This window comes from Peromyscus californicus, unplaced genomic scaffold (genome assembly GCF_007827085.1).
Source record: "Peromyscus californicus insignis strain IS unplaced genomic scaffold, ASM782708v3 Scaffold_17__1_contigs__length_78620276, whole genome shotgun sequence".
Lineage (NCBI taxonomy): Eukaryota > Metazoa > Chordata > Mammalia > Rodentia > Cricetidae > Peromyscus > Peromyscus californicus.
This window is the reverse complement of record NW_026294469.1, coordinates 11,081,429-11,108,465: the sequence shown is the minus strand read 5'-3', so window position 1 is coordinate 11,108,465 and position 27,037 is coordinate 11,081,429. Positions and strand designations below refer to the sequence as shown.

Below are 27,037 nucleotides of genomic sequence, written 5' to 3'. Positions count from 1 at the left end.
CCTGGTTTTCTGCCCTAGTACTGCAAAGAAGAGGGGCAAAGGCTTTTCTAACCTACTTGGCCAGAAATAGCAGTGCATAGCTACAATCCCAGCACTTGGGCAGAGATAGAATGATCACAAGTTCAAGACCAGCTTGGGCTATGAAAGCAAATTCCAGGCCAGCAGGGCTACATGGTGAAACCTTGTCTCAAAGCAACAAAAACTGTATGGTGACGCATGCTTGTAATCCCAGCTACTTAAGAGGCTAAGACAGAAGATTACAAGTTCAAGGGCAGCCTAGGCAACTAATTTAGATTCTGTCTTAAAAAGGAAGAGGACTAGAGATGTAGGTTGGCACTAGAATGCTTGACCAGCATGCTTGAGATCCTAGGTTCAATACCCAGTACCATAAAAATAAGAAAAACCAAATAGACACAGTGGATATTTTAATGAAAGCAATGGTCCTGCCATTCTTTATTTCTCATAATAATAGTTTTCAAAAGAAAAAGAATTACAAGTTTTAAATTTTGATCAGAAGTTCTTTTTACATTTGAACAATAAAAGAATGAATCTCTTAGTACTTAAAAAATACTTTTAATGTGTGAGTATACAAATTATCATCTGATAACCATTCAAAAACTGGAGTAAGCTCACTTTAAAATGAAGCACACAGAATGCTCAGTAACAGTAGGGAAGCAACATTACCATCCTCAGGGGTTCTTAGGAGCGTCCACAATCAGTTCATTTTCCAACCAAAGTTTAGCAGAACCTCGTTTTAAAATATCATTGGAATTGTTTTTTTCCCCCCTTGATAAAGTTGTAGCATGAGGCAGTATTTACAAAAAAGCACATGAAAGATTTTTATTGGTAATCAACAACTTTGAATACTGGTTTTTACTTTTTAAAGCAATGAATTACAAACTCCTTTTTATAAAAAGGTCAAAGCACAGTGGAAGGATATCTGCATATCATTTTCAAACTGCAGCAATTCAGAACACAAAATACCTCAGGCGGCCAGCACCTAATTTATCCTGTAGGTGACAAAATTAAAAAACAAACACACCAACCTCAGGTAGACTTCTGAGTGTGTCCCTGCACTGTTAGCAAAGCATGACTTCAACTTAGGACTTAGAACACAGGGCTTTGGTTTTGAGGCAGAGTCATGTGTAACCCCAGGCTAGCCTAAACTTGCTAGGTAGCTGAGGCTGGCCTCAAGCTTCTGATCTTTTTGCTTCTACCTCCCAAGTGCTGGATTACAGACTTTAGTCACCATGCTCAATTTAGAATTCGGTTGTTGGGTTTCTTAATTTTTTGTTATTTTTAAGTATTTTGTGTGAGTGCGTATGCTCAGGCACCTGTGTTCTCAAGTACCAGTGGAAGCCAGAAGAGCTGCTAGAGTGAGCTATCCCACATGGGTGCTGGGACCTCGGACCTCACGATGGAGTGGCAAGCACCCTAGCTGCTGAGTCATCATCTCCTCAGCCCCCCAACCCCGTTTATTTTATTTTTATTTTTTTATGTGTGCTGATGTGAGTTCCGACATGAGCATGCCATGGTGCATGTGCAGAGGTGAAAAGACAACTTTCCAGAGTCAGTTTTCCTTCCGCCATGAGCTGTTGGGGATCAGACAAACTTGGGTGGCAGACTTGCACAGAGAGCAGTCTACCTGCTGAGCCATCTTGGTTATCCAGAAGAGGTTTTTATTTTTCTTTTAATTTTTTCAATGTTTATTTTTATTTTATGTGCATTGGCATTTTGCCTAAATATATGTTTGTGTGAGTGTGTCGGCGGATGCCCTGGAGCTGGAATTACAGACAGTTGTGAGCTGCCATGCGGGTTCTGGAATTGAACTGGGACCCGCTGGAAGAGCAGCCAGTGCTCTTAACCACTGAGCCATCCCTCCAGCCCCCAGAATGGAGTTTTAAACTTACTTATAGGTGTAATGACTTTATGGCTCTAAATTAACACAGATTGACTGATGCACTGGCCTGATGCACATCAGTTCTTGATTTTAATCTAACACCAAAAGAGAAACGAAGGAAAGAAAGGGATGTCCTGAAATCTTTTTCTTCCCCTGCTTTATATCTCCCAAGTGGCCTTGTCCCGGTGAGAAAACAGGAGCAACATCAAAGTAGTCATGGAAAATTCATTAGAGAAATTTTAGAAAGCAGTGGCCACATCTAAATCCCAGCACTAGGAGCTAGAAGCAGGAAGATTACCCAAAGTTTGAGGCCAGTGTGCTCTACACAGTGAGTTCCAGATCAGCCAGGTATACATATCGAGAACCTGTCTCAAAAACGGGGGAAGAAATCATGGCACCATGATTATGACAATGTTGAAGTGTAACAAATGATGCTTATAAGTGATTACAGTTTAAGTTGTTTTATGTTCATTTGTGGGTGTGGGTGTGGGGGGGGGTACCCATTACATCGGCACTTGTGGGAGTCAGTTCTCTTTCACAAACGTGGGCCCCAGGGATCAAACTCAGATTGTTAGGCTTGGCAGCAAGTGCCTTTACCTACTGAGCCCTCTCACCAGCCATTTAAAGAAAATTTAAGTCAAATAGCATTTCACCCCCAGGAGTTGATGGCCACAGTCTCTGTTACTTTTCTCTTCATTTCAAGATGGAAATTCTAATCAGTGTCCTGAATGTGTCATTAAAGAATCAAATGTGAAAAACTCCAGTAATAATAAATACACCTGAAGAACTGGGGGATAAAAAGGGAGAGAGTAGAGCATAACAACAAATGTTGGCACAATAAAACTATTTTTGAAAATGGGGAATAACTGCCAGGCATGGTAACACAGACCTGTATCCTCACACACAGGAGGCTGAAGCAAGAGGGTCTCGAGTTAGCAACCATCCTGAACTACCATGACTACCATGACCACCAAGCCTGGTCATAAAGTATTCTATCTTTAAACAAACAGCTGTTCCCTAGCTCTTCCCCTGAAACAATGGCCACCTTAATAGCAGCAATTATCCGACTTTTTCTGGAATAAAAATGGGAGGGGGGTGGATTGAGACAGGGTCTCTTGTAGCCTAGGCTCTACTTGCCTTGCTATGTAGCTGAGGAAGATCTTGAACAACAGATCCTCTTAACAGGCATGTGCTACCATCCCCAGCTTCCGACTGTGATTTGAAATGTCATTCTGCACAGAAAGAAATCAGGCTTCTGAGGGAGTTGGTGATTTCAGGTCCATAATAGCAAACACAAATTCCTCATGGAGGATCTTGCCATAGAAAACAGCAAGGAAAGTAATAAAGTGTTCAAAGGACCTTCAAGGAATGGCCAAAGAAAAGAGGAGTCGGACCTCAATAAAGTGACATTTGTAATCGATGGAAGTCCATTCATAGATGTCTAAATACATGAGTTCATAATGCTTTTGTTTCTTTGGTTTTGAGACAAGGTCTTGCACTAGCACAAGCAGGCTTGCAACTTGTAGCCCAGGTTGGCTTTGGACTTGAAGCAATCCTGCTCTGCCTCCCAGGCATACGCATGTCACCATCCATGAGTACTAATGTTTCTTATAATAACACATTAAGCTATACATTTTGCATCTGGTTTTTAGTATGTGTGCTTTATTTTATACTTTTTAAGATGTTAAAATTAAAAACAAAGCTTAGGAGTTCCACTCAAAATTACTAATGTGAAAACGTTAACCACAGATTGGTCTTAAGTAATCACTTATATTATAAAACACCTCTAAATAATAAGCTACAAATATTTGAAAAATATTCCATCAAATTTCTATATGTGCATATATAGTATGCCAATAGTTAAGTCCACATAATCTTTTTTCAGTTTTTTAATGTTTTTTATGGTCTCATTAGCCAAGGCTGGCCTTACATTTCTGATCCTTCCACCTCCCAAATACTTGGGTTACAGGCATTCACCACCATGCCCAACTAAGTATACATTCCAAACACAAAATCCATTAGAGTATTAGGTACTGTAATTTGGTTAAAATGGATTTTGTTGATTTCAAGTTCTTTCCTTTCCTCCTTTCACATGAGGTTATTTACATTCCTTTATTGGAGATTAGAGCATGAAGATTTGAATAAATTTCAGATTTCCTTTAATGTCCATATTTTGTTCCTTTCTCCATCTTTTTGTGCAGAACAGAGATTGGTTATCTTGCCTAACCATGATGATAGTCATGAACATGTAGCATTATGCACAGCATCACCAATGTGCACATGGAGCTCCTCCACCACATACTCAGCCTCTGTCTCTTCCATCTGTTAATAGCTTATGGAGACTATTGCCTGTGGTTACATGTCTACCAAACTCAAGAATGTAAAGGCAGTTCTAAACCGGAATGAAAGCAGTTTTTGAATGCAACATAGCAAAGACAAGTGTGTAACACTGTAGTACAGTTTTCTCCATCAAACATTGGCAATTTCCCTCCAGTCCTTCAAGCAGCATCTTAAATGGTATAAGTGAATGGTCCCTTGCTATTTATAAAATTATGTGGTGTTTGAGTGGTTCACATATTCAAGAAGTGAGCGGTCTAACACTCTTCGGATAAGGGCTTCCTCGATTATATCAAAGTCCTACAATAGAAAAGAATGATTAGAAATAGTAGTGGTTCAGAAATGGGAGGGGGTGGCACCAGGCTCAACGCAATGCTCACTTTTCAGGAAACAAGCTCCCTGAGTTCCATGGCCTGTCCATCATTCCAGGAAGCCTGTCAGACCTAGAACTTATTGGAGGTTACCGTTTCCTGTTTGACTACACTGGCCTTTCAGGAATTGCCATCAAGTCTTAATTAATAGTTTAAAGAGAATAGTAGACACCTGGGTTGGAAGAATGGCTCAGTGTTAAGAACACAAACTGCTCTTCCAGAGGACCTGAGCTCATTTCCTAGCACCCACTGTGATGGCTAAAGAAACTCCATTTTGTATTAGGCATCCACCTTGGTACCTAATAGCCGTTTGTCTCTGACTCAAGTTACTGGAAGATTAGTTCCCAGCAACCCTGACTCCTTGACCCCCACCCAGAAATGCACAGCTGTGACCATCTGCTTGTTATGATGACTAACTGCCGATTTTGGCTTCTGTGACTTACTTGTACAGACATTCAAGGACTATTTTGAGGTCACCTCCACTATCTAATCTCCACACAGCAGAATAGTTCTTGTGGATGAAAGGCTTTAAAAGCCCCTCCTTCACCTGCTTCTGCGAGGCACATCTCTGATTCGGGTTAAAGATTGTATCCCTGCTAGTAGCCTTGATAAATTTATTTAATTATACTCTGAATTGACTCTGGGGTCTTTTCTCCGTAGTCTCAAACTCTACACCACCACATCAGGTGGCTCATAACCACTAAAGACTCTGATGTCCTTTTCTGACTTCATTGGACAAACATCCCCCCACACACACACACACAACATACACCTAGACATATAAGTAAAAAGCAAATTAAAATCTGAAGGTTTAGAAAAGTAAAAGAAAGCCTTGTCAGGTCAGGATGGTCTCTCTATTTCACAACTGGAATAATGTTTACACATTCCTGCTAGTTTGGGGAAGGGTCAGAGTTGAACGACAGCATTTTCCTAGAATGGGCAAGACTCCAGGGTCGATCTCTAGCACTGGGGAAAAAAATCAGGCCACTCCTAGGACTCAGAATGCTAACAGTTCTATTAATTATTGATTTATGGACAGGAAAATACAAACAAAATGCTCTTCTTGCCGGGCGGTGGTGGCGCACGCCTTTAATCCCAGCACTCGGGAGGCAGAGGCAGGCGGATCTCTGTGAGTTCGAGGCCAGCCTGGTCTACAGAGCGAGATCCAGGAAAGGCTCAAAGCTACACGGAGAAACCCTGTCTCAAAAAAAACCAAAAAAAAAAAAAAATGCTCTTCTTGCTTCTTTATGTGTCAAAGTAAAATTTAAGCTTCTTATCAGCACTTCTATTAGTAAAAACAAGAGGCAGTAAGAACTCTATCCCTCTCTAGTCCCTCTTGCTTCTAAAACAAAAGGTGAAATCGCTATTGGAAGTCCATTGCATCATTTTAGTTGGTTCGTTGAGACAGTGTCTTACTATGGCTGGCCTGGAACTTACTATGTAGACCAGGCTGGTCTTGAACTCACAGAGCTCTGCCCACCTCTGCCTTCCAAGCGCTGGGAAAAAAGGTATGCACCACCACAGCTGGTTAAAGAAGACCACTTCAATATTAGTAGTGAATGCTATAAAGCACTCGGCTGTCTTGATGTTCTCCTTAATGCTAATGCTAACACTGAACACTTTACCCACATGCTTCATAATTTTATTTTATTTTTCATTTTATTCACAGGGATTTAAAAAAGGACACTTAACACAGATAGCACAAACACACAATGTAAAAGTTAGAAATATACTTACTAAGAAATCATCATAGAACAAAGTGTGGCTGACTTGCAAGTGTCTAATTAGACTGCCATTGAAGGTGCTTGGGCTCTCATTAGGTAGTAAATGGCAAAGTGGGCAGAACTAGAAAGAAAGACCAATAAATAGTTAAAAAAGGAATTTTAAATAACTATTAATCCCAGAATTTTTAAAAAGAAGTCACCATTGAATGTGAATTTTAACTATGAATCCATTGGCCATACTTCAACATTGTATTTTGTTTGTCTAGTTTCATGTGTGATATATGTATGTGTTCGTGTGTTTGTATGTGTATGTACAGGGTCATGTCTGTGTGTGTTCAGGTCAGAGGTCCATGTCAGGTGTTTTCCTCAATTGTTCTCCACCTCATGTTCTTAATTTACTTTTATTTTTCATTTCTACTTTATGTATTTAAGTTGCTGTATAGTTTTTAAGGATTTTAACAAATGATTTATTAAATTTTACATGTGTGAGTGTTTGCCTGCATATGATATATGTACCACATCCATGCCTGGTGCCCATAGAACCCAGGAGAGAGCATCAGATATCCTGCAACTGAAGTTATAGATTGCTGAGACCTGAACCTGGGTCCTCTGCAAGAGCAGCAATCTTAAACACTGAGCAATCTCTTCAGCCCCCTCCTATTTTGTTTTTTGAGACAGCTTCTCTTTGAATCTGGAGCTAAGCGATTAGGCTAGGCGAGCTGGCTGGCCAGCAAGCTCCAGGATTCGTCTCTGTACTCCTGCAAGCTCCAGGATTCGCCTCTGTACTCCTGCAAGCTCCAGGATTCACCTCTGTACTCCTGCAAGCTCCAGGATTCGCCTCTGTACTCCTGCAAGCTCCAGGATTTGCCTCTGTACTCCTGCAAGCTCCAGGATTCGCCTCTGTACTCCTGCAAGCTCCAGGATTCGCCTCTGTACTCCTGCAAGCTCCAGGATTCGCCTCTGTACTCCTGCAAGCTCCAGGATTCGTCTCTGTACTCCTAGTCCTGGGCTTCCAGATGGGCACTGCACCATCACACTCGGGTCTTAGGGGGGCGCTGGGGATCAGAACTCAGGTCCTCCTGCTTGTGTGCAGGCACTTTATTGATGAAGCCATCTCCCTAGCGCTGTTTTGTTTTGTTTCTCATGTAGCTCAGGCTAGCTTCGAACCCACTGTGGCTAAGGCTGGCCTTAAACACCTGTCTGCTACTACACTTGGCTTCATATATCTCAATAGTAAAAATTATATTTATAGCTAGGAAGATCTCTGTGAGTTCAAGGCCAGTCAGGTCAACACAGAAAGTTCCAGGTCAGCTAGGGCTGCATGGTGAGATCCTGTGTGTTCATCTTTTCAGCTGAATATCTTTTTCTTGAGAAGTAAAAGGGGGGAGGGCTAGAAAGATGGCTCAGTGGTTAAGAGCACTAGCTAGCTGTTCTTCCGACGGACCCGGGTTCAATTCCCAGCACCCTCATGGCAGCTCATAACTGTCTATAACTCCAAGATCTGACATCCTCACATAGATACACATGCGGGCAAAACACCAATGCACACTAAATAAATAAGAAGTAAAAAATTTTTTATAGGATTTCACTCTTGTAAACCTGCCTAGCCTAGAACTCACTACGTAGACCAGGCTTGTCTTGAACTCACAAAGATCCACCTGTTTCTGCCTACCAAAGGTATGTACCATCATGCCCAGAAACACAATATTAAATAGAGTTTCTTGGGGTTGGTGAAATTCTCAGTATGCTGAAAGTTCTCTCCCAAAAGACTCCCCAAAGTTCTCCCATCTCCACATGTGAACTTTGTGTGAACACATAGATAAATATGTGTAGTAACTTTAAAATCAGAAAATAAGTAAGTGCTGGCATGGAACTCCCTGTGTAGCCCAGGTTAGCCTCAAACCTGCAGCATCTGTCCTTCCTTACCTCCCAAGTGCTGAGATGACAGGCACAAGCCACCAGGCCTAGAGTCTAATAGATCTTAAATTCAGATACTATATACAGACAGAAAGACTGACAGACAGCTAGTAGGTAAGAATCATTACCACAGGCCTCCTTTCTGATCTGTGGTAGGTAATACAATGATCCAGCAAGCAGTCTTCATCCAGTTCCCTCTGACAAAATGGACATACACATCTGGAAATAGCACAGAATTACAATCACTAAAATAGTGGTGAGCTAGAAAGTAGCCACCTAATTAGAAACTTAAAAAAATAGATTGTACAGACTATAGCTAGGTTAGCGTCTCTTTTGTGAGGGGGGTAGGGTCTCACTCGGTAACTCAGGCTCACCTTGGTCCTCCTACTTCTAGCCCCTAAGTTCTGGGGTTACAGGTATACACCACCACACCTGGCTTGCTTTTCTGGTTTGCTTGTTTAGAGACAAGAGTCTTGCTATGTAGCTCAGGCTTTCCTCAAGCTCACAGCAATCCATCTGCCTCAGCTTCCTCGAATGCTGTGGGTATAGGCATTTGTCACCATACTGGGCTGGGTCTTTGTTTGTTTTACTGTCACGGCATGTTCAAGCTGTCCTCAAAGTTACTAGGTAGCATAGGCTAGCTCTGCATTGCTGATCCTTCTGCCTTGGTCTCCTGAGTACTGGAGACCAAGGTCTGTGCCACCAAGCTTAGCTGCAAGAGTCTTCACTATAATTTTAACCAGCAAAAGAAATTAGAGGTTAAGTTAGTTTCTATGTATTTTAAATATTTCATAAACTCCATCAACTTTCAGTCAAAACCATATTTTCTCCCTCTATTTTTTAGTCTTCCTTCCTCCCTATTGGTCAGTCGAGCAGAATCTGCACTCTGCTTACTTGTAGCAAAAATATTCATTTAAAATTTATGGCATCATTTATAAAACAAATCCTGCAATAACAGGTACATTAGCAAGGCAATTTCAAGTAAAATAAAAAGAACAGACTGAGCCTTAGACTTTTAGGCTGGAGAGATGGCTTGGTGGTTAAAAGTACTTGCTGCTCTTGCAGAGGACTCAGGTCCAGTTCTCAGCACCTACACAGGGGCTCACCACTCTGCATAACTCCAATGGGAGGTCCAACACAATTCCCACCTCCACAGTCTCCTACATCCACTTGGTGCAGACATACACTTGGGCGCACATACATACACTCACCATTAAAAAAAAAAAGAGAGAGATTTTTGGGGTTGGAGAGATAGCTCAGCACTTAAGAGCACTGGCTGTTCTTACAGAGGACCTGGGTTCAAATTCCAATACCCACATGGTGGTTATCTGACACTTCTGACCTCTGTGGGCACTGCATACACATGGTGCACAGACAATGCAAGATACATAAAATAAAAATTAAAAGTCTTTTTCAAAAAGAGATGTTCAAATTCAATTTTGCATGTACTTTCATGTGTAGCCCAGGATGGCCTCAGACTTATAAGTATCCTCCTGCCTCAGCTTCCCAAGTGCTAAGCTTAAATTCTTCATAGACATACTGAATTTAGCATAACATTACACTGTATTCAAACAAACCTTGTTGTTGTCTCGCCAAGTTCTTGCAGTGGCCCATATTTATCAATGTACTTCTCACAAGTCCTTATGTGCGTCCTCATGTCACTGAGGCAAACCTACACAAAGGCAAATAAAGATAAAACTCCTGTTGGAAAGGGCCTTTATGTGACCCAGCTCTATAACTCTCAAACCGGGTTACATTGGGGCAGTAATTAACTGGTTTATTCATGAAATAATCACAAAGTACAGGCATTATCAAGAATAACACTGAGCCAGATGAGCATGCCTTTAATCCCAGCATTAAGAGGCAGAGACCGGAGGATCTCTGAGTGTGAGGCCAGCCTGATCTACAGATCAAGTTCCAGGACAACCAGGGATATACAGAGAAACCCTGTCTCGAAAAACCAAAAACTAATAATAATAATATAATCATCATCATCATCATCATCACAATCATCATATACTACGTTTAACATCTCCTAACACTTTGGAAACATTGAATGTTGAGATTTTAAATTTGTTCCTTCTAAAAAGCATGCTGTTTTGTTTTTTTTTAAAGATGTATAGTAACAAAGGATTTTTTTTGCATGCTGTTATGCAAATAGGTTTTGGACAGAAAGAAAACTAGATGAAGAGAAAGAGTAAGACTAAGAGAAGCAGAGAAACATTGACAAGAGATGAAAAGACACGGAGATGAGGACAACTGAGTGCACACATTTTGCAAGTGTCCATCATAAAGTAAAGGAGACCTCACAGTGTAAGTGAAGTCGTAAATGCCACTGTGAGTTCATGACGTGACTAGCAGTGTTGTGTGAGTTCACAATGCACAGTACACTTAATAGTGCCACTAGGGCTAATAACCACAGCTCTTGTAGTCCGTCTGTATCAGAAGCCCTGATTCCGCACTGACAAACCCTCAGGGCTGTGCTGGTAGCACAGTACGCACCCTTAGCTTCATCAGGACCGCTGGTAAGATTTCCTGGTGGAGGAAGCTTCTTACAGCTGTGGCTAGGTGGCAGCCCACAACCAGCCCACGCTGCCCCATTCCGCCCAAACTTCCGTTGGAAGTTCAGCTTCAGAAACTCTACCACGTGATGGAAATAGCCACAGTCGCTTAACAAAAGGCAGAAAGAAGTAAAGCTAGCCAGAACATGAAAACAGTGACAAAGTATCCATCAAAAACATAAGAAGGAGGACTGATCAAGGCAGCCATCTTAAAAAGACGTGTCTATAGCCAGACATGGTGGTGCATGTCTTCTTGTTTGTTTGTTTGTTTGTTTGTTTGTTTGGACAGGGTTTCTCTGTGTAACTCTGGCTGTCTTGGAACTAGCTCTATAACTCAGAGATCCTCCTGCCTTTGCTTTCTGAGTGCTAGGTTAAAGGTATAAGCCCAGCAGTGATGCATGACTTTGATCCCAGCACTTGGGAAGCAAAGGTGAGTAAATCTTCGAGTTCCAGCCCAGCCTGGTCTACACAGAGTTCCAGGCCAGCCAGGGCTAGACAGTGAGACCCTATCTGAGATGGGGAGGGGGGAGGGGGGGAGGGGGGAGGGAAGGAGGAGGAAAGAAATGTTTATAACCTATAATATCTACTTTGGGGGCTGCTGAGATATCTCAGTGGGTAAGGGCACCTGTTACTAAGCCTGACAAGTGATTCCAGGTCCCCACAAGGGAGAAGGAGAGAACCAATTCCTACAAATTGTACTCCGGCTTCCCACATGCAAGCTGTGGCTCATGTGTGCCTGTTCGTTCTCTCTCTCTCTCTCTCTCTCTCTCTCTCTCTCTCTCTCTCTCTCTCTCTCTCTCTCTCCACCAGGAAATCTTACCAGCGGTCCTGATGAAGCTGAGGGTGCGTACTGTGCTACCAGCACAGCCCTGAGGGTTTGTCAGTGCGGAATCAGGGCTTCTGATACAGACGGACTACAAGAGCTGTGGTTATTAGCCCTGGTGGCACTATTAAGTGTACTGTGCATTGTGAACTCACACAACACTGCTGGTCACGTCATTTAAGAATCCTATTTACACAGCTTCTCTTTACTTAGTTTAATCGTGTGTAAGTATGTATATACTTCTGAGCCAGGCATTATGGTACATACCTTTAATCCCAGCACTTAAGAGGGACAGGCAAGTGATCTCTGCCAACCTGACCTGATCCATACCGTGAGTCCCAGGCCATGCAGGCATACAAGGGAGACCCACCATAAACAAACAAATAAACAAAAAATAGGAGAAGGAAGGAAGGGAGGAAAAAAATTAGCGCTACATAGGTGTGATATACACATAATCCTCAGGATTTGGGAGGAAGATTTGAAGTAGGAGGATCACAAGTTTCAGGCTAGACTAGGCTAAGACTGTTTCAAAAAAAATTCATATTCTTTGTTCAAGAAAGATAAGCTTTCCTTAGAAAAATTATCAACTGGGGATTGTACACTGACAAATACATAGATTGTTAAATTTATAATCTAGACATACACACAAAACTATGTAAGGTGCCATCGAAGAGCAGGTAGACAATGAGCCTCTTGCCTATTCTAACGTTGCAGATAATCAGATAGAGGAAAAAATCGGTGCAGACAGGCAGCTAAGAATTTGTTTTGAGAGGAACTCAAAATACTAAGGCCAGGCTGCATGGAGAGGAGAGCAGGCCTGGACAGAGAGGTAGGCAAAGCTGAAACTTGTACAGGAACAGGCAGCATTCCTGGACAGAAGAACAGCCTAGAGAGCAAGAGCGTGACGCAGAGTTCCTCAAACATTAACCAAAATCCTGCGGCTGGTCAGATACCAGAGATTCAGGTGAGAATCTGACGGCAATCAGGTGGGGACTCCACCCAGGACCTGAGAGAATGCTGTTGTTTTGGATAAACAACCATGGTAAGGTGGTCCATGTGTGCTCACATATACACATAAAATAAATACATTAATAAAAACAAACAATGTGTGTCAAATCAGAAACAGTAAGTGAGAGAATGAATTAATTAATTAATCTCAGGGTGCTTGTCCCCAAAGGATATGTATAAATTCTGGTCAGGTGGCCATGATAGATTATTGAGCCTTACACTTATAAATGTTTTTAAATGTACCAAAGCCTTAGTGGATCAGTGTTGGGTACAATGTTAGAGGAGGTGCCAAGCTCCCCGAGTGTCCTTGCCTGCAGGGCCCTGGCAGTGGCTGACACATGGAGTGTGAGCATACAGCTCTCTAGGGAAAGATGATAACAGGAAAGGAGCCTACAGGAGACAAGGGCCCTGAGAACTTAAGGGGTGCAGGTAGTCAAATAAATCACTATGGGGAGCTGAGAAGCATCTTCCTGCTACCTCAGTCAGAGTCATCCCTTAAGGGCCAGGGGAACGAGTTCAGCTGGTTTCCAGGCTCTGAGGCAAGGAGAGAGAGTAACCATGTTCTTCCACTGCTGAGCATTGATTTTTTTTTTTTTAAGATTTATTTATTTATTATGTGCAGTGTTCTGCCTGTATGTATGCCTGCTTGCCAGAAGAGGGCACCAGATCTCATTACAGATGGTTGTGAGCCACCATGTGGTTGATGGGAATTGAACTCAGGACCTCTGGAAGAGCAGCCAGTGTTTTTAATCTCTGAGACATCTCTCCAGACTTTTTTTTTTCCAGACAGGGTTTCTTTATGTAGCCTTGGTTATCCTGGAACTCACTCTGAAGACCAAGTTGGCCTCCAATTCACAGAGATCCACCTGCATCTGCCTCCTGAGTGCTGGGATTAAAGGCGTGAGCCACCACCGACTGGCGGGGATTGACTTTTTGTTTTGGGTTTTTATTGCTGTTGTTCTGATACAGTGTATTGTTATACAGTCCTGGCTGGACTGGAACTTGTTATGTAGACCGGGCTAGCCTTGAACATTCGCAGCAGATCCTCTTGCTTCAGCCTCCGGTGTGCTGAGATTAAAGACATGAATTCTCATATGTTTCTTTAAATTCCATCCAAGTCAAAAATTTTTAATTTTCAGCTCTGGATGGTGGTAAGAAAACAGATGAATGAAGTAAAAGTTCCAAGTTTCAAAAAGAATGTTTAAAAGGCTGGTGGGGCAAGCATGTAATGCAAGCTACTTTAGGGATACAGAGTCAGTTCACAGCTAGCATAGGTAACTTAATGACTCTGTCTCAAAATCAAAAGTAAAACTGAGGGCTGGGGATATGGGCCAGTGGCATAACAGTCACCCAGCGTGTAGGAAGCCTTGGGTCCACTTCAGTATTCATGTATATACATATACATGAATATTCATGTATATACATGAATACTGAAGGAGCTGATGTGGTAGGCATGCATGTAATCTTGATACTTCCAAAGCAGAGGTAAGAGGATAGCAAGTTTAAATTCACCTTGGGCTACGGAATGAGACCCTGTTCCCAACGTCAGGGAGTTGGAGAGATGGAGCAGGTAGAATGATAATTTCACTGGAAGAATCATGAACATGGGTTGTGTTACTCACCAGAGTTCCACACTCAGTACAGTTCTGGTATTCTGATTTCATTCTTTTGGCTATGTCAGTTGCTGGAACTCCCTCTGAAGGAAGGTATGCCCGGCAGTATGGACATGTCCATTTATTATTCTTTATACTGGTCGCAATACAGGATCGGCAGAACCTACTCAAAACAAACAGAGAATAATCAGGAGACATGGCTCAGCACATGAGTTCACACTGCTCTTCCAGAGGGCATGAGTTCCATTCCCAGCACCCAAGTCTTCTGGCCTCCCAGGACACCTGCACTCATACCCACATATAGACACATACATGTAATTTAAAAATAAAATAGCTAAGGCATGGTGCTCCATGATTTTAACCCTAGCACTCAGGAAGCAGAGACAGGCAGATTTATGAGTTCAAGGTCAGCCTGGTCTACACTGTAGGTTCCAGGCCAGCCAGAGTCACACCATGTGTGTAGGAAGGGGTAGCTGGGCCTTTAAAGGTCTATTCAACTGTTCCATTCTACTCATGGCTCTGCATGGAGTTCCGAAACAGTCAATCCAGTTGGGCCTATCAATCACCTCAGATAGGCTGCTTTCCTCAAGCCACGGTAAGAAGAAGAAGGGAGGAATAATTATCCCCTTAATAAGATACTTTTCCTTCTCAGAAACCCCACCCTGGAAGCAGTCTCTTATGGAGACACCACTTTTCTGAATTATCCAGAAAAATGTAACTTTTTCTCGTTCTTCCTTCCAAACTTTGGGCATGCTTTCATCCACACTCTGGGTTTCCTCAGTCTCTGCTCCTGCCATGTGGCTGCTTGCCAAACATGTTGGACCCTAACTCAAAAGGTATGACTTTCTCCTCATGTCTAAATTCTTTTATGAATGAGACTAAGAATCTGAAAAGGGAACCTCAGTTTTCCCACTACCATCCCTACCTCCTATAATCTCTACCTTGGAATACAGGAAGCCATCACTTAGCCTGGCTGAAAATATAGTCTTGTTTAGTTTGTCTGTTTGTTTTGAGAAAGACAACTGTGTAGTCTTGGTTGGCCTGGAATATACTATGTAGATGAAGCTGGCCTCAAACATCTGCCTGATTCTGCCTCCTAAGTGATAGTATTAAAAGTATGGGCCATTATACACAGCCTTGGAAGTATATCCTTGTGAGAGTATTCACTACAAATGGCTCAAATGTGTTCTTTTTTCCCCCCTGAGACAGGGTTTCACTGTTGCAGTCCTGGCTGTCTTGGAACTCTGTAGACCAGGCTGGCCTTGAACTCACAGAAATCTGCCTGCCTCTGCCTCCTGAGCGCTGGGATTAAAGGGGTATGACACCATTGCCTGGCTACAAATGTTCAACTAAAAAAAAAAAATTAACATTCCAAATACAACATGGCTCCAACCTGAATTGTCTGCTCACATGACTTATATACCAACAGATAACCCCTCACTCTATGGAAGTCAGAAATGAGACTGTAGAAATACTCAGTTTAAAAAGACCTCAGGTTTTAAGTTGGGCATGGTGGCATACAGCTATATAATCTCAGCACTTGGGAGATGGAGGCAGGAAAATTGTAAATTCAAGGTCATCCCCAGCTTAATAGCTAATTTGAGTCTAGTCTAGCCTCCAAAAACAAAAACCAAACAAAACCAAACCAAAAGGGAGATAAGGAGTAAAATAAAAACAGGGGTATATCCTTTGTCATATTAGAAGAAAATAATTTAAGTCAGCACGATAATACATCACTATAATCACAGCGCTTGGGAAACAGAGGCAGGAGGATTTCAGTCAACCTGGGCTACATGTGAGAGTTCTAGGATAGACTGAGCTACAATACAAGACCCTTTCCAAAAACCAAACAGAAAAAACAGTGGTGTGAATCCAAAGGAACCTGGAGAACTGGGAATACTTTACTAATAGAAACAAAGCCAAAACTACACCAGCTACAGACCACTTTGCTGAGGTTTGGGAGGGCAACTAGGAATCCCAGGGCATAATCTGAGCTGTGCAGAGAGAGATGAGTAGACACAGGACCAGCCTAAACTCAAGAGGAAGATCATACAAGTTCAAGGCCAGCCTAGGTGCCAATCCAGAGTACCATGAAAAAATGTATTGTTTTTAGTTGAACGTTTGAACCACTTGCAATACATACTGTTCAAGAATACACTTTCAGCCCGTAAGCCCTCTCTCAAAACAGAAAACCAGGGCCAAAGCTGAGAGTAATAGAAAGGTAGAGAGAATTAAGCAGGAGTTTTAATATTTCATAGGTCATTCTAGGCCCTACAAAAGAATCAACCACTTCATATACTTTTAAGTTTATAGCAAATTTATTTGAGACACTTTGGTGCCTTAAACTGGGTGTGGGAGAACAAACCTGTAAACACGACACTCAGGAAGTTTAAGGAGGATTACAAGTATAATATGATCCTCAACAAGTTCAAGACTAGCTTGAGCCACACGAGATCCTGTCTCTAAAAACCAAGACTGGGGCTGGAGAGATGGCTCAGGGGTTAAGAGCACTGGCTACTCTTCCAGAGGTCCTGAGTTCAATTCCCAGCAACCACATGGTGGTTCATAACTACCTATAATGAGATCCAGTTCCCTCTTCTGGTATGCAGGCAGAACACTGTACACATAATAAATAAATAAATCTTAAACCAAAAAAAAAAAACAAAAAACTGGGCTAGGCGTATAGCTCAGTTGGTAGACCGCTTGCCTTGCATGTATGCAGTCCCAGGTCCCATCCCCACCACTGTATAAACTGGACATGGCTGTACACACCAGTAACCCCGGACATCCAGAGGTGGAGGGTGGAGGAGTTCAGGGTCATCTTAGCCTCATCAGCGAGTTTGATATATGAGACCCTGACTCAAAAAGCCAAGACATACCGGTGCCTTACACCAGCAAATGGCAATTGACAGCGGCAAAGGGAAGAGACCGGCAATATAAAACCATGCCCCTTCTGCAAGTGAAAAGCTGCCAGCCGCATGATCCCAAAGTTGATGCCAGAGCAGATGGGGCTGATGGGGCTAGCCACAGGGGGAGAGACTGACCACAAAGGACAGGAAGGGATTCCTCAGCGGAAGGGAACCAATTGTTCCAGATCTCCGTGTGGTGTTGTTACAGGCCGTGAACAATTGCTGCAATTCATCCACCACCATACACTGTATGAGTCACACTGTTTCACCTCAGTAAAGCTGAGAAGCAAAACAAAACCGTTTCTGTGATGACAGGCCAGTTACAGTGACACTGTGAGAAAGATCACAGGGCCACTTGGAACACAGGCTCCCTCCCACACAACCTCAGGCACAACAGCAGTTGCTCAGAACATGCTCAGAAAGTTGACATAACAATCAGGAGGAACTGCCCACTAGACTTTTCTGGGAATTCCCAAAGTTCCCACGAAGAAATCACACTGTGGTGCTTGTAGCTCAGTTGAGGGAGTGCTTGTGCACAAAGCCCCGGGTGCTGTGGGGTATGCCTATAAAACCAGCTTTTGGAAGGTGAGAGCAGGAGGGGCCACAGTTCAAGATCAACCCCACTGACAGAAACAGTTGACTGGCCTGGACTCGACATGAGATCCTGTCTCAGAAAGAGTGTGATTCTTTCTACCATGAGGACCCCAAGGGAGAGGAATGGACACTAGGCAAGGAGGGATCTGATTGTCCTCCGCGTCCCATCAGGAGGCTGTGAAGTGAGAAATCACAAAAGGAAGGATCAGTACAAAGAAAGCATGCAGTTGAAAGGGAAAAGCTGGACGTGGATGTAAATGGCACACCATTTTGAAAAATGGTGTGAGCGCCTGGTGCCACTCCAGTGCCCTCTCCCAGAAGTGTAGGTGGCCCTTTGCTCCAGCACCGCCTTGCCTCCCTTGTAGCACAGTGGGAGAAAATCAATAAGGAACTCCATAATGACTCAACCAACTCTGAAACCAGCTGGAAACTTAATTACATCACTCCTATTTGTTATTTTACGAACCCCGGTCTATTTCTCTAAATTAAGTAATTAGCCAAATCCCCTGTAATAAAGAGGCCAGCAGAGTGCTGGAAGGAAACAGGAAAACACAGCTAAGGACCCTGGAGAGACTTATGTCCCAGTCTCAGGGCAAAAGTGAACTCTAAATGAATTGAAACAGGAAAGAGAAGCGCTGGGGACTTTCTGGGGTGGAGGGGAGGGTCCTGGAGGGGAGAGTTCTGGAAGAGGCTGTTGGCAGCATGTGGCAGCCCTAACCTTTTAACTGAGAGACCCAACACAAAGTTTCATGATGGATGTGCTGATACAAAGACAAATTCAAACCTTGAGATGGCTAGTTTAATGGCTCACACCTGTAATCGCACCAGTTGGGAGGCTGAGGCAGGAGGATTGCTTTAAGTTGAAGGCTGGTCAGGGCTGTATAGTGTGTTCCAGGTCAGCCTGGGTTAGAGTGAGAACCTGTCTAAATAACCTTAAAAAAAAAAAAAGACATGAGCTGGCAAAGTAAGCATGGAAACAGAGACAGAATGAAGGGAGCTGCTATCCAAAGACAATAGTCACGGGCTAATAGTCCACTACAGAGCAACACACACACACACACACACACACACACACACACACACACACACACACACCACACAAACAAAACAGTTCCCCTCCAACAAGGAATCCTACTGGTCAGACCCAAGTACAGCTTCATAGCACAGTGTGGTGTGTGTGTGTGTGTGTGTGTGTGTGTGTGTGTGTGTGTGTGTGTGTGTATAGTCCTTGCCTAGTAGGAATGAGAAACTGAGTTCAGTCCCCAGCACAGAAAAGCAACCCTATCATGTCTAATATGGGACATGCACACACACACACACACACACACACACACACACACACACACTCACATACACACAAGGTCAGGTGACTGATGCTATGAAAGAACACCAAATTGTACAAACGGTTTCGTTTTGGAGTCACTTATACTCATTAGTCCCACCAATAGCCAACACTTAATCTCCAAACCTTCACGGAGTGGTGACACTGTGCTTTTAAAAGGCGTGTTCATCTACTAGAACAACAGCGTGCAAGAATTTCCCGATCGCTGTGGCACAAATGCCTGCACCCACCACATTCTAACACACTCACAAAGGACATCGGGGTGTTCTTCTGTCTAGTCACCAGTTTGACACTATAATCACTAGAGAGAAAGCACAGGTCAGGAGCTGGGGGTGTGGCTCAGCTGGAAGAGTGCTTGCACAGCATGCACAGAGCTCTGGGTTCAACCCCCAACCCCACCTCATAAACCTGAGTACATATGTTCCCCCCGCCCCATCTGAGTTTCATGGCCCTGAACTTGTTGCTTCCTTTCTGATGACGAAGTCTGAAAGTATATATGAGGCAGGTGAGGATTTCCAGGAAACTCGAGACTGTCCACCATACCCTAATGCTGAAATGACAACGGTTTGGCCAAGAAAACAAAACGAAACAAAAACCGATCTAAGGAAAAAGCCTAACTGGCCCTTCATTCACTTAGCTGTAGCCAAAATAACTTCCTTCCTCTTCTACCTTCCCCCAAGAAGAAGGCCGTACAAAATTAGCCTTCGTTTATCAGTGTTCATGTTAAGTCTGTAGAAGGAGCTTGGCATGGTGGCACACACCAGCAATTCCAGCATGCCCTCCTAGAGGGGAGAAAAGGCTCATAAACTCAGGATGCAAATGAAGTCAGAAGAGTCTGTGATGGCTCATCTTCATCATCATCAGTTCAACTGGATTTGGAAGCATGCAGGAGACACACTTCTGGATGTTCTGAGGAAGAGTCACAGAAGCTTAGCTAAAGAAGATCCAGTCAGAATCTGGGTGGCACTATTCCATAAGCTGGGGCCTTGGATTGAGTAAAAATGGGAAAAGATAAAACTAGCTGCTTCATAATTCATCTCCCTCTGCTTCCTGACCGCAGACAAAATAGGATCAGCTGCCTCATACTCTGACCACCATATCTTCCGTATGGCCAAATAAATTCTGTCTTTTACAGGTTGCCTTGGTCATGGTCACCAGAGTAGCTAACATGTATCCACAGCCCTCTTCAGCAGGCATGTCTATAACACTCAGAGCAGTTTCTTTTTCAGGTGCTTGGCACTGAACCTGGGCTTTGCTAATGTTAGACAAGTGCTTTACCAATGAACAACATCCCCACACCTTTGATTCCTTTTCTCTTTAATTGTAAGTCAGATTCCTTTTTAGTTCAGTTTACAGTTGCTATGTAATAATTCCCTCTTTTCCTAGTTCTCTGACAATATTAAAGCAGATATAAGAAGTCCTTTTCTCCTATTCTACTTTTAAAATTATTTTTTGAGAAATGAGTAATCAATTTAAAATATAAAACCCAAACACACCCTTCCTTAGGTTGCCTCTCAGGCATTTTGTCACAGAAACAAGGAAACTACCTAGGGGCTAGAGAGATGACTCAGTGGTCAAGAGCGCTTCCTGCTCTTCTAGAGGACCCCAGTTCTGCCCCCAGCATCCTGTCAGTGGTGCCCAGACACAGCAGTCCCAGACCTCGGGGACGGAGCGCCCTCTTCTGGCCTCTACACTGATGTGCACATACCCACAAATACACCCCCCGCCCCCACACACACACCTCTAAAAATAAACCTTGAACAACTTCTAGTGGTGAGGCCACTCTTGAGTGGAGGTACCTACAGGTTGTTCAAGGAGCTTGTGGAAACAAAGCCTGAGCCGCCTATGATCCTGTAACTAACCCCCAAAATGAACTCATTGTTTTTACCAAGCTGCACTTGAAATAATCCCTTTGGTCTACCATTATATCTGATGTTTAGTCACACCTCGGGAGGAAAAGCCTTAAAACTTCTGTCTACTGTCTTCACCAAGCTCAGTTATACCCCAGGGGCTGAAAATAACAAGCACACAGGGACACAGGTCATCTAGATGGTTTCTCTAGAGAGCTCTCACTAACTGATGATACATAAGCAGATAACAAATATCCATAATACACAGTAGGGTAAGATGGTTTCACTTTTCGAAAGAAGTCTTGGAGTTGTTCCTCTCTAAGAATGAAAGCACTGTGTTTGGGGGTGTAGCTCAGTGCTAGGCTGCTTGCCTCTTGAGCTCAAGGGCTTGAGTCCAATCCTTAGTCAAGGGGAAGTGAAACCTCATAGAGTCTGGTGAATAGAGCATGCCTATAACCCTAGCATTTAGGAGGCTGGGGCAAGAGGATCTCAAGCTCTAGGCCGGGCTGGGCGACATAGCAAGAAACATCTCAGAACAAAACAAACCAAAAACCACCAGGGTCTCCTTACTCCAGAGAGCCACCACTTTGGAAAGGCTTTATTGATTCTACTTAATCACAAATGGAACATTTTCATCCACTTTCCTCAAAGTGATTAGGAAATAGCCTTAGCATTTCCTTCTAGGAAAAGTGTGCACATCTATGACTTTAAGCAGTTGTCTCCACTGAGTGAGCGGGAGATACAGCTCTTCCCATCCTATACCACACCCCAGTTTCATTCTCCACCTCAAGGCAAGTAGTTCTCAATCTTCCTAAGGCCACGACCTTAGGAAGGTTCCTCATGTTGTGGTGACCCCACTCATAAAATCATTTTCATTGCTACTTCATAACTGTGATTTTGCTACTGCTATGAATCATAACATAAATATCTGTATTTTCTGATGGTCATAGGCGACCTCTGTGAAAGGGGCGCCTGACCTTCAAAGGGGTTGAAACCCACAGGTTGAGAAACACTGCTCTAGACCTTTTAGGTACCTCTTAGCTTTCATCTGCTCCCCCAAACTTACTCCACAGACTCTCTGAGATATTTATGTTTGCTTGTTTGTTTTTGGTATTTTGTGATTTTGGAGACAGTGTCTCCTTATGCAGTCCTAGTTGGCTAACACTTGATGTTCAGGCTGGATTTACATTGTGGCAGTCTTCAGGATTCTACATTTCAAACTCTGTGATTACAGGTATGCCCCCACCAGAACCAGCTATAGGCAACTGAATTTTAAATTCTCTTTACCAGATTGCTAAATGTTCAGTAGGCTTGTAGTGGCTATTCTTGGTTGTCAACTTGGTAGTCAGCATCTAGAATTAACCAAAATCCAAAAATGGAGGGCACATCTATGAGGGATTTTTTTTTTCTTAATTTGAAGTAGGTAGATCCACTTCTAATCCAGATCTTTAAGGTAGGAGGACACAAGCCTTTGATCCAGATCTTGAGGCAGGAAAACACACCTTTAATCTGGGCCACACCTTCTGCTGAGGCCATGGAAGACCAAAGCTTTTGCTCTGTCTGTTTGTCCTCGCCTTGCTAGCACGTCCATTCCTTCCCTGGCGTTACAGCCTACTTCTTCAGGATTTTAGCGTATATTGAAGACCAGTTGAGACATCCAGCCTCGTGGACTGAGCAACTACCGGATCCTTGGACTTTCCATTCACAGCCAGACATTGCTGGATTACCTGAACTACAGCCTGTAGTCATTCTAATAAATCCCTTTTCTATACAGAGATTCATCTGTAAGTTCTGTTACCCTAGAGAATCCTGAGTAATACAAGGCCCTTTCATGAGTTCATTAAGTCCGAGGAATTGTCTCTGACATCTTTCTCCTTTGTCTACCATGTCCAGTTGGAAAACTAAGTATTTGGCTGTTTTTATTTGAGTGTGTGATACTCAGGGATCAAATCCCAAACCTTGTGCATACTAGGTAAGAACTCTGCCTCTGCAAGATACCCTGTGGTGGTGTGAAGGAGATGTCCTCCATAGTTCTGGGCGTTTTGAATATTTGGTCCCTGGCTGGTGGCAGTGTTTGGGAAGGCTTGGGGGTTGCAGCATTGTTGGAGGAAGCTTATCACCTGAGGTAGACTTTGAGAATTTAAGGACTCTGTCCATTCTGAGTTCATTCTCTCTGCTTCCTGCTTGGGTTCCAAGATGTAAGCTCTCAGTTTCCAGCTGCCAAGCCTCCACTCTGCCATCATGGAACAATATGCCCAAATAAATTCCTTCTTTTATAGGTTGCCTTGGTCATGGTGTTTTATTATAGTAACAGCAAAATAGCTAATACGTATCCCCAGCCCCCTTCAGCAGGCATGTCTATAACACTCAGAGCAGTTTATTTTTCTGACACTGGACACTGAACCTAGTCCTTGCACATGTTAGGTAAGGGCTTTACCAATGAACCACATGCCCAAACCTTTGATTTTTCTCTTTAACTGCAAATCAGATTCCTTTTTAGCAACTCTCTCTTTCCCTAGTTCTCTGACAATATTGAAGCAAATGTCTGAAGTCCTTTTCTCCTAATCTACTTTTAAAACTATTTTTGTGATATGAATAATCAATCTAAAACATAAAACACTGGATGCCAGGCATGGTGGTGCACACCTTTAATCCCAGCACTTGGAAGGAAGAGGCAGGTGGATCTCTATGAGTTCAAGAAAAGCCTTGGTCTACACAGTGAGTTCCAGGCCAGCCTGGGATACAGAATGAGATCTTGTCTCAGGAAGAGAGAGAGACTGAGTCCTAAATTGTAGAAAACTGTCCAAAGTATAAAACATTGGGGTCATCAAGATGGCTCCAAGGAGAAAGGCATTTGCTAGTTTGATCCCCAGAACCCACAAAGTAGAAGCAGAGATGGAGGCATGAAGATCAGGAGTTCAAGGTCACCCTTGCTTCTAAAGTGAGTTTAATGCCAGCTTGAGGCACATGAGACCCTGCCTCAAATAAACAAGAGACTAGCAAGACGACTTAAGGGGTAAAGGCACCTACCACCCTACCACCCTACCTGACTACTAGAGGGAGATCTCCAAGACATAAGAGGTGGAAGGAGAGCCAACTCCTGAAAGCTGTCCTCTTCTCTCCACTCCCCCACGTCCTGGGAAGCAAGTATCACCTCACTCAAATAAACGAATTCACTGAAAACCCATACATTCCATTACACAAACATACAAGCAGGCCTGGGGATACAGTTCATTTGGCAGAGTGCCTGCCCGGCCTGCCTAACACCCAGACCCTGAGTTTGATACACAGCACCCTATGTGTAGTATATCTGTAATCTCAGCTAGGAAGAAGAAAGAAACAGGGCTTGCTAGTCATGGTGGCACAAGCCTTTAATCACAGCATTTAGGAGGCAAAGGCAGGAAGATCTCTGAGTTCAAAGCCAGCTAGTTCTACAAAGTCAGACCTTGTCTCAAAAAAAAAAAAAAAAAAAGAAAGAAAAGAAAAGAAAAATGAAAGAAATTTAAAGACTAAAAATGGACAGTTATCCTTGACTACATAGTGAGTTCAGGGCCAGCTGGGATAGATACCTGGGACGCTGTGTCAAAATCAAGATGATGATGATGATGATGATGATACCTATTTATGGACCTTTGGATTATAAAATGACTGAGGCAAACAGAAGCCACAATCTGAGCCTTTTGTGTGGGGCATTGGCAATCCAGTCCAGGGCTTGGCTTGTGCTATGCAAACTTTCTACCACTACACTCCACATTTCCAGCTCTCAGCCTGAAATGCAGAGGCTTCCTCAAATGTTCACAACATTTCATTTCTCACCATTTTTAAAGGAAGAGACCGAGATTCTGAGATTCAAACACTTGGTCACAAGATGGCTCATGGCTGTGCTGATTTCAAACCCACTTTCAATCAAGCTCAACTAACTGCCACTGTGCCACAATTGTGTTTGTAAAGGATCATTTCTACAGTCGTCCAGAGAATTGTTGTCACTGTGCATGTTTGACTTGCTGTAGATTTATAAACTAAAATCACCAAAAAACAGCCCTGTTTGAAATCTAACCCCAATACGGGATAATGAAAACAAAGAGTTTTGCTTGCAATTTTCTCATTTTCCAACTCAAGTTTGGCACGAAAGAGTAATTTATTTAGAATGTACAATTGCTGTTAACAACAGTCTCTAGTGCAGAAAGGACTCTGGTTAACATTTATAAAGTGGAAGGGGCCCAAGTTGGCCAAAAGGAAGAACATGGAAATTCTGCCCACAGCCAGAACAATGGACATAGATTTGTCCAAACAAAGAACAGTTAAGGGAGGGAAGACAATTTGTCCAGCCCTTGTTATGATATTTTATGACTATTTTTCCAGTGGCCAATTTCCTATTCACTTTAACAAAGAAAAAAAGATTAAACAAAAATAAATGTAACATTTTGCGAGTTTATATTATCCTTTGGCAGAAACAAATAAATTACTGTGTTCAAAGTCCAGCCCCTGAAAACAATCTGGAGTCATATGATTACAGTGCTGTAGAAGTAAGTTTCAAGACTTATTGTTCATCTTTGGTTCAACTGCAAAGTTTTAATGTTAATAAAGGTTAAACTCAAATTCTGGGGATCTGCTCAGGACAGAGAACTTGCTTAGTGATTTACAAGTCCCCAAATTCCACACAGGCTCACAAAGTGGAAAATGGGGAGTTGGTAGGGAGCTTTCTTACCATGCAAGGATCCTCAACCTGATATAAACTGGACATGCAGTGCATGCAGGTCAGTGATCCCAGCAGTCCCCAAGTGGAGACAGGAGGTTCAAGGCCAAGTTTGGGTGAGTGTGGTAGCACCTTTAGTCCTAGAACCCAGGAGGTAGAGGCAGGCAGATCTCTGAGTTACAGGTGGGCCTGATCTACATAGTGATATCAAGGCCAGCCAAGGCCACATAGTGAGACTCTCAAAACAAAACTTTTCAGGGTCATCTTCACATCCTCAGCTTCTTTGTGAGTTTGAAGCTAGACTGCTCTACGTGAGACCCAAACTCACCCCTGAGCCCCCCAAGGGAAAACAAATAGGTCTTTAAAAATGTCTTCCTCTTTAGGCGATTGTTCAGACCTAATCAACACACTTCATGACATTGCACAACAGAACCTTGGCTCTCACACTGTCTACCTGGCCTTTAGACGGCTCGTTAAAGAGCTATGTCTAGAGCTAGGAAACAACATCACTGACTGGAAAAGACGTTAAAAACGTAAGCCTTGAGTTTAAAGTACAAAGCTGAAAAAAGAAACAAAAGCAAAACCAAAACCAAAAAAAACAGGTCCTGAGAATAAACCACAAAGTGGAGCCAAGAGCACTCTCGATTTAAACACTGTGTGGGCGGCACATTCTCCTCTCTGGTTCACGGTGGGCACCAGGGCTTCCCGGCTCTTCGTATTTGTCAAGCCTCACTCAAGTGCTGTTAAAAAATATAGTTGTGCGCCGGGCGGTGGTGGCGCACGCCTTTAATCCCAGCACTTGGGAGGCAGAGCCAGGCGGCTCTCTGTGAGTTCGAGGCCAGCCTGGTCTCCAAAGCGAGTTCCAGGAAAGGTGCAAAGCTACACAGAGAAACCCTGTCTCGAAAAACCAAAAAAAAAAAAAAAAAGAAAAAAAAAAAAAAGAAAAAAAAATACGGTTGTGCATATGCATTTTTAATATACAGGGTTTGGTTTGGTTTGGTTGATAAGCCGAAAGTCGGCACCAGCGAACAGTGTTTTTGTTCTGTTGCTTTATCTTGCTGTAGTTAGTTTCATAGAGTGGGCTTTGCTTTCAACCTATACATGCAATACACGTAACCAAGAAAAAAAAACCTGCAGGAACAAACGGCTAACACAAATTCACACATCGAAGGCCTCTCTGCTTATTCAAACATCCCCTAAGAGCATTCCCATTACGATCGGGGCTTCATTTTTAAAGCCTTAGAAACTACCACTGCTTTTGCAACGGTAGTGAGTTTTCACTACACAATACGAGATTTTGAAGAAAACTGTCTAAACTTTCAGTTCTGGGAGAGGCCGGTGCCTAGGGCAGGTAGCACACAACCTCCAGTCACTTTGCAGCTGAGTTTTAAA

General features: G+C 43.1%; 1 protein-coding gene across 5 annotated transcripts in view; it reads right to left on the bottom strand.

Moving 5' to 3' along the window:
• Positions 1-421: 421 nt before the first annotated feature.
• Rnf125 (ring finger protein 125) overlaps positions 422-27,037 on the bottom strand; it is a 79,211-nt gene continuing 52,595 nt past the window's right edge. For all 5 annotated transcript variants that reach the window (XM_052741621.1, XM_052741619.1, XM_052741620.1 and 2 more), the window contains 5 exons: positions 14,264-14,417; positions 9,827-9,921; positions 8,378-8,468; positions 6,346-6,453; positions 422-4,537 (listed from right to left, as the gene is read on the bottom strand). In XM_052741621.1, coding sequence (XP_052597581.1) covers positions 4,451-4,537; positions 6,346-6,453; positions 8,378-8,468; positions 9,827-9,921; positions 14,264-14,305 — 423 coding nt within the window. In that variant the 5' untranslated portion in view covers positions 14,306-14,417 and the 3' untranslated portion in view covers positions 422-4,450. The remainder of the gene's footprint in view (positions 4,538-6,345; positions 6,454-8,377; positions 8,469-9,826; positions 9,922-14,263; positions 14,418-27,037) is intronic.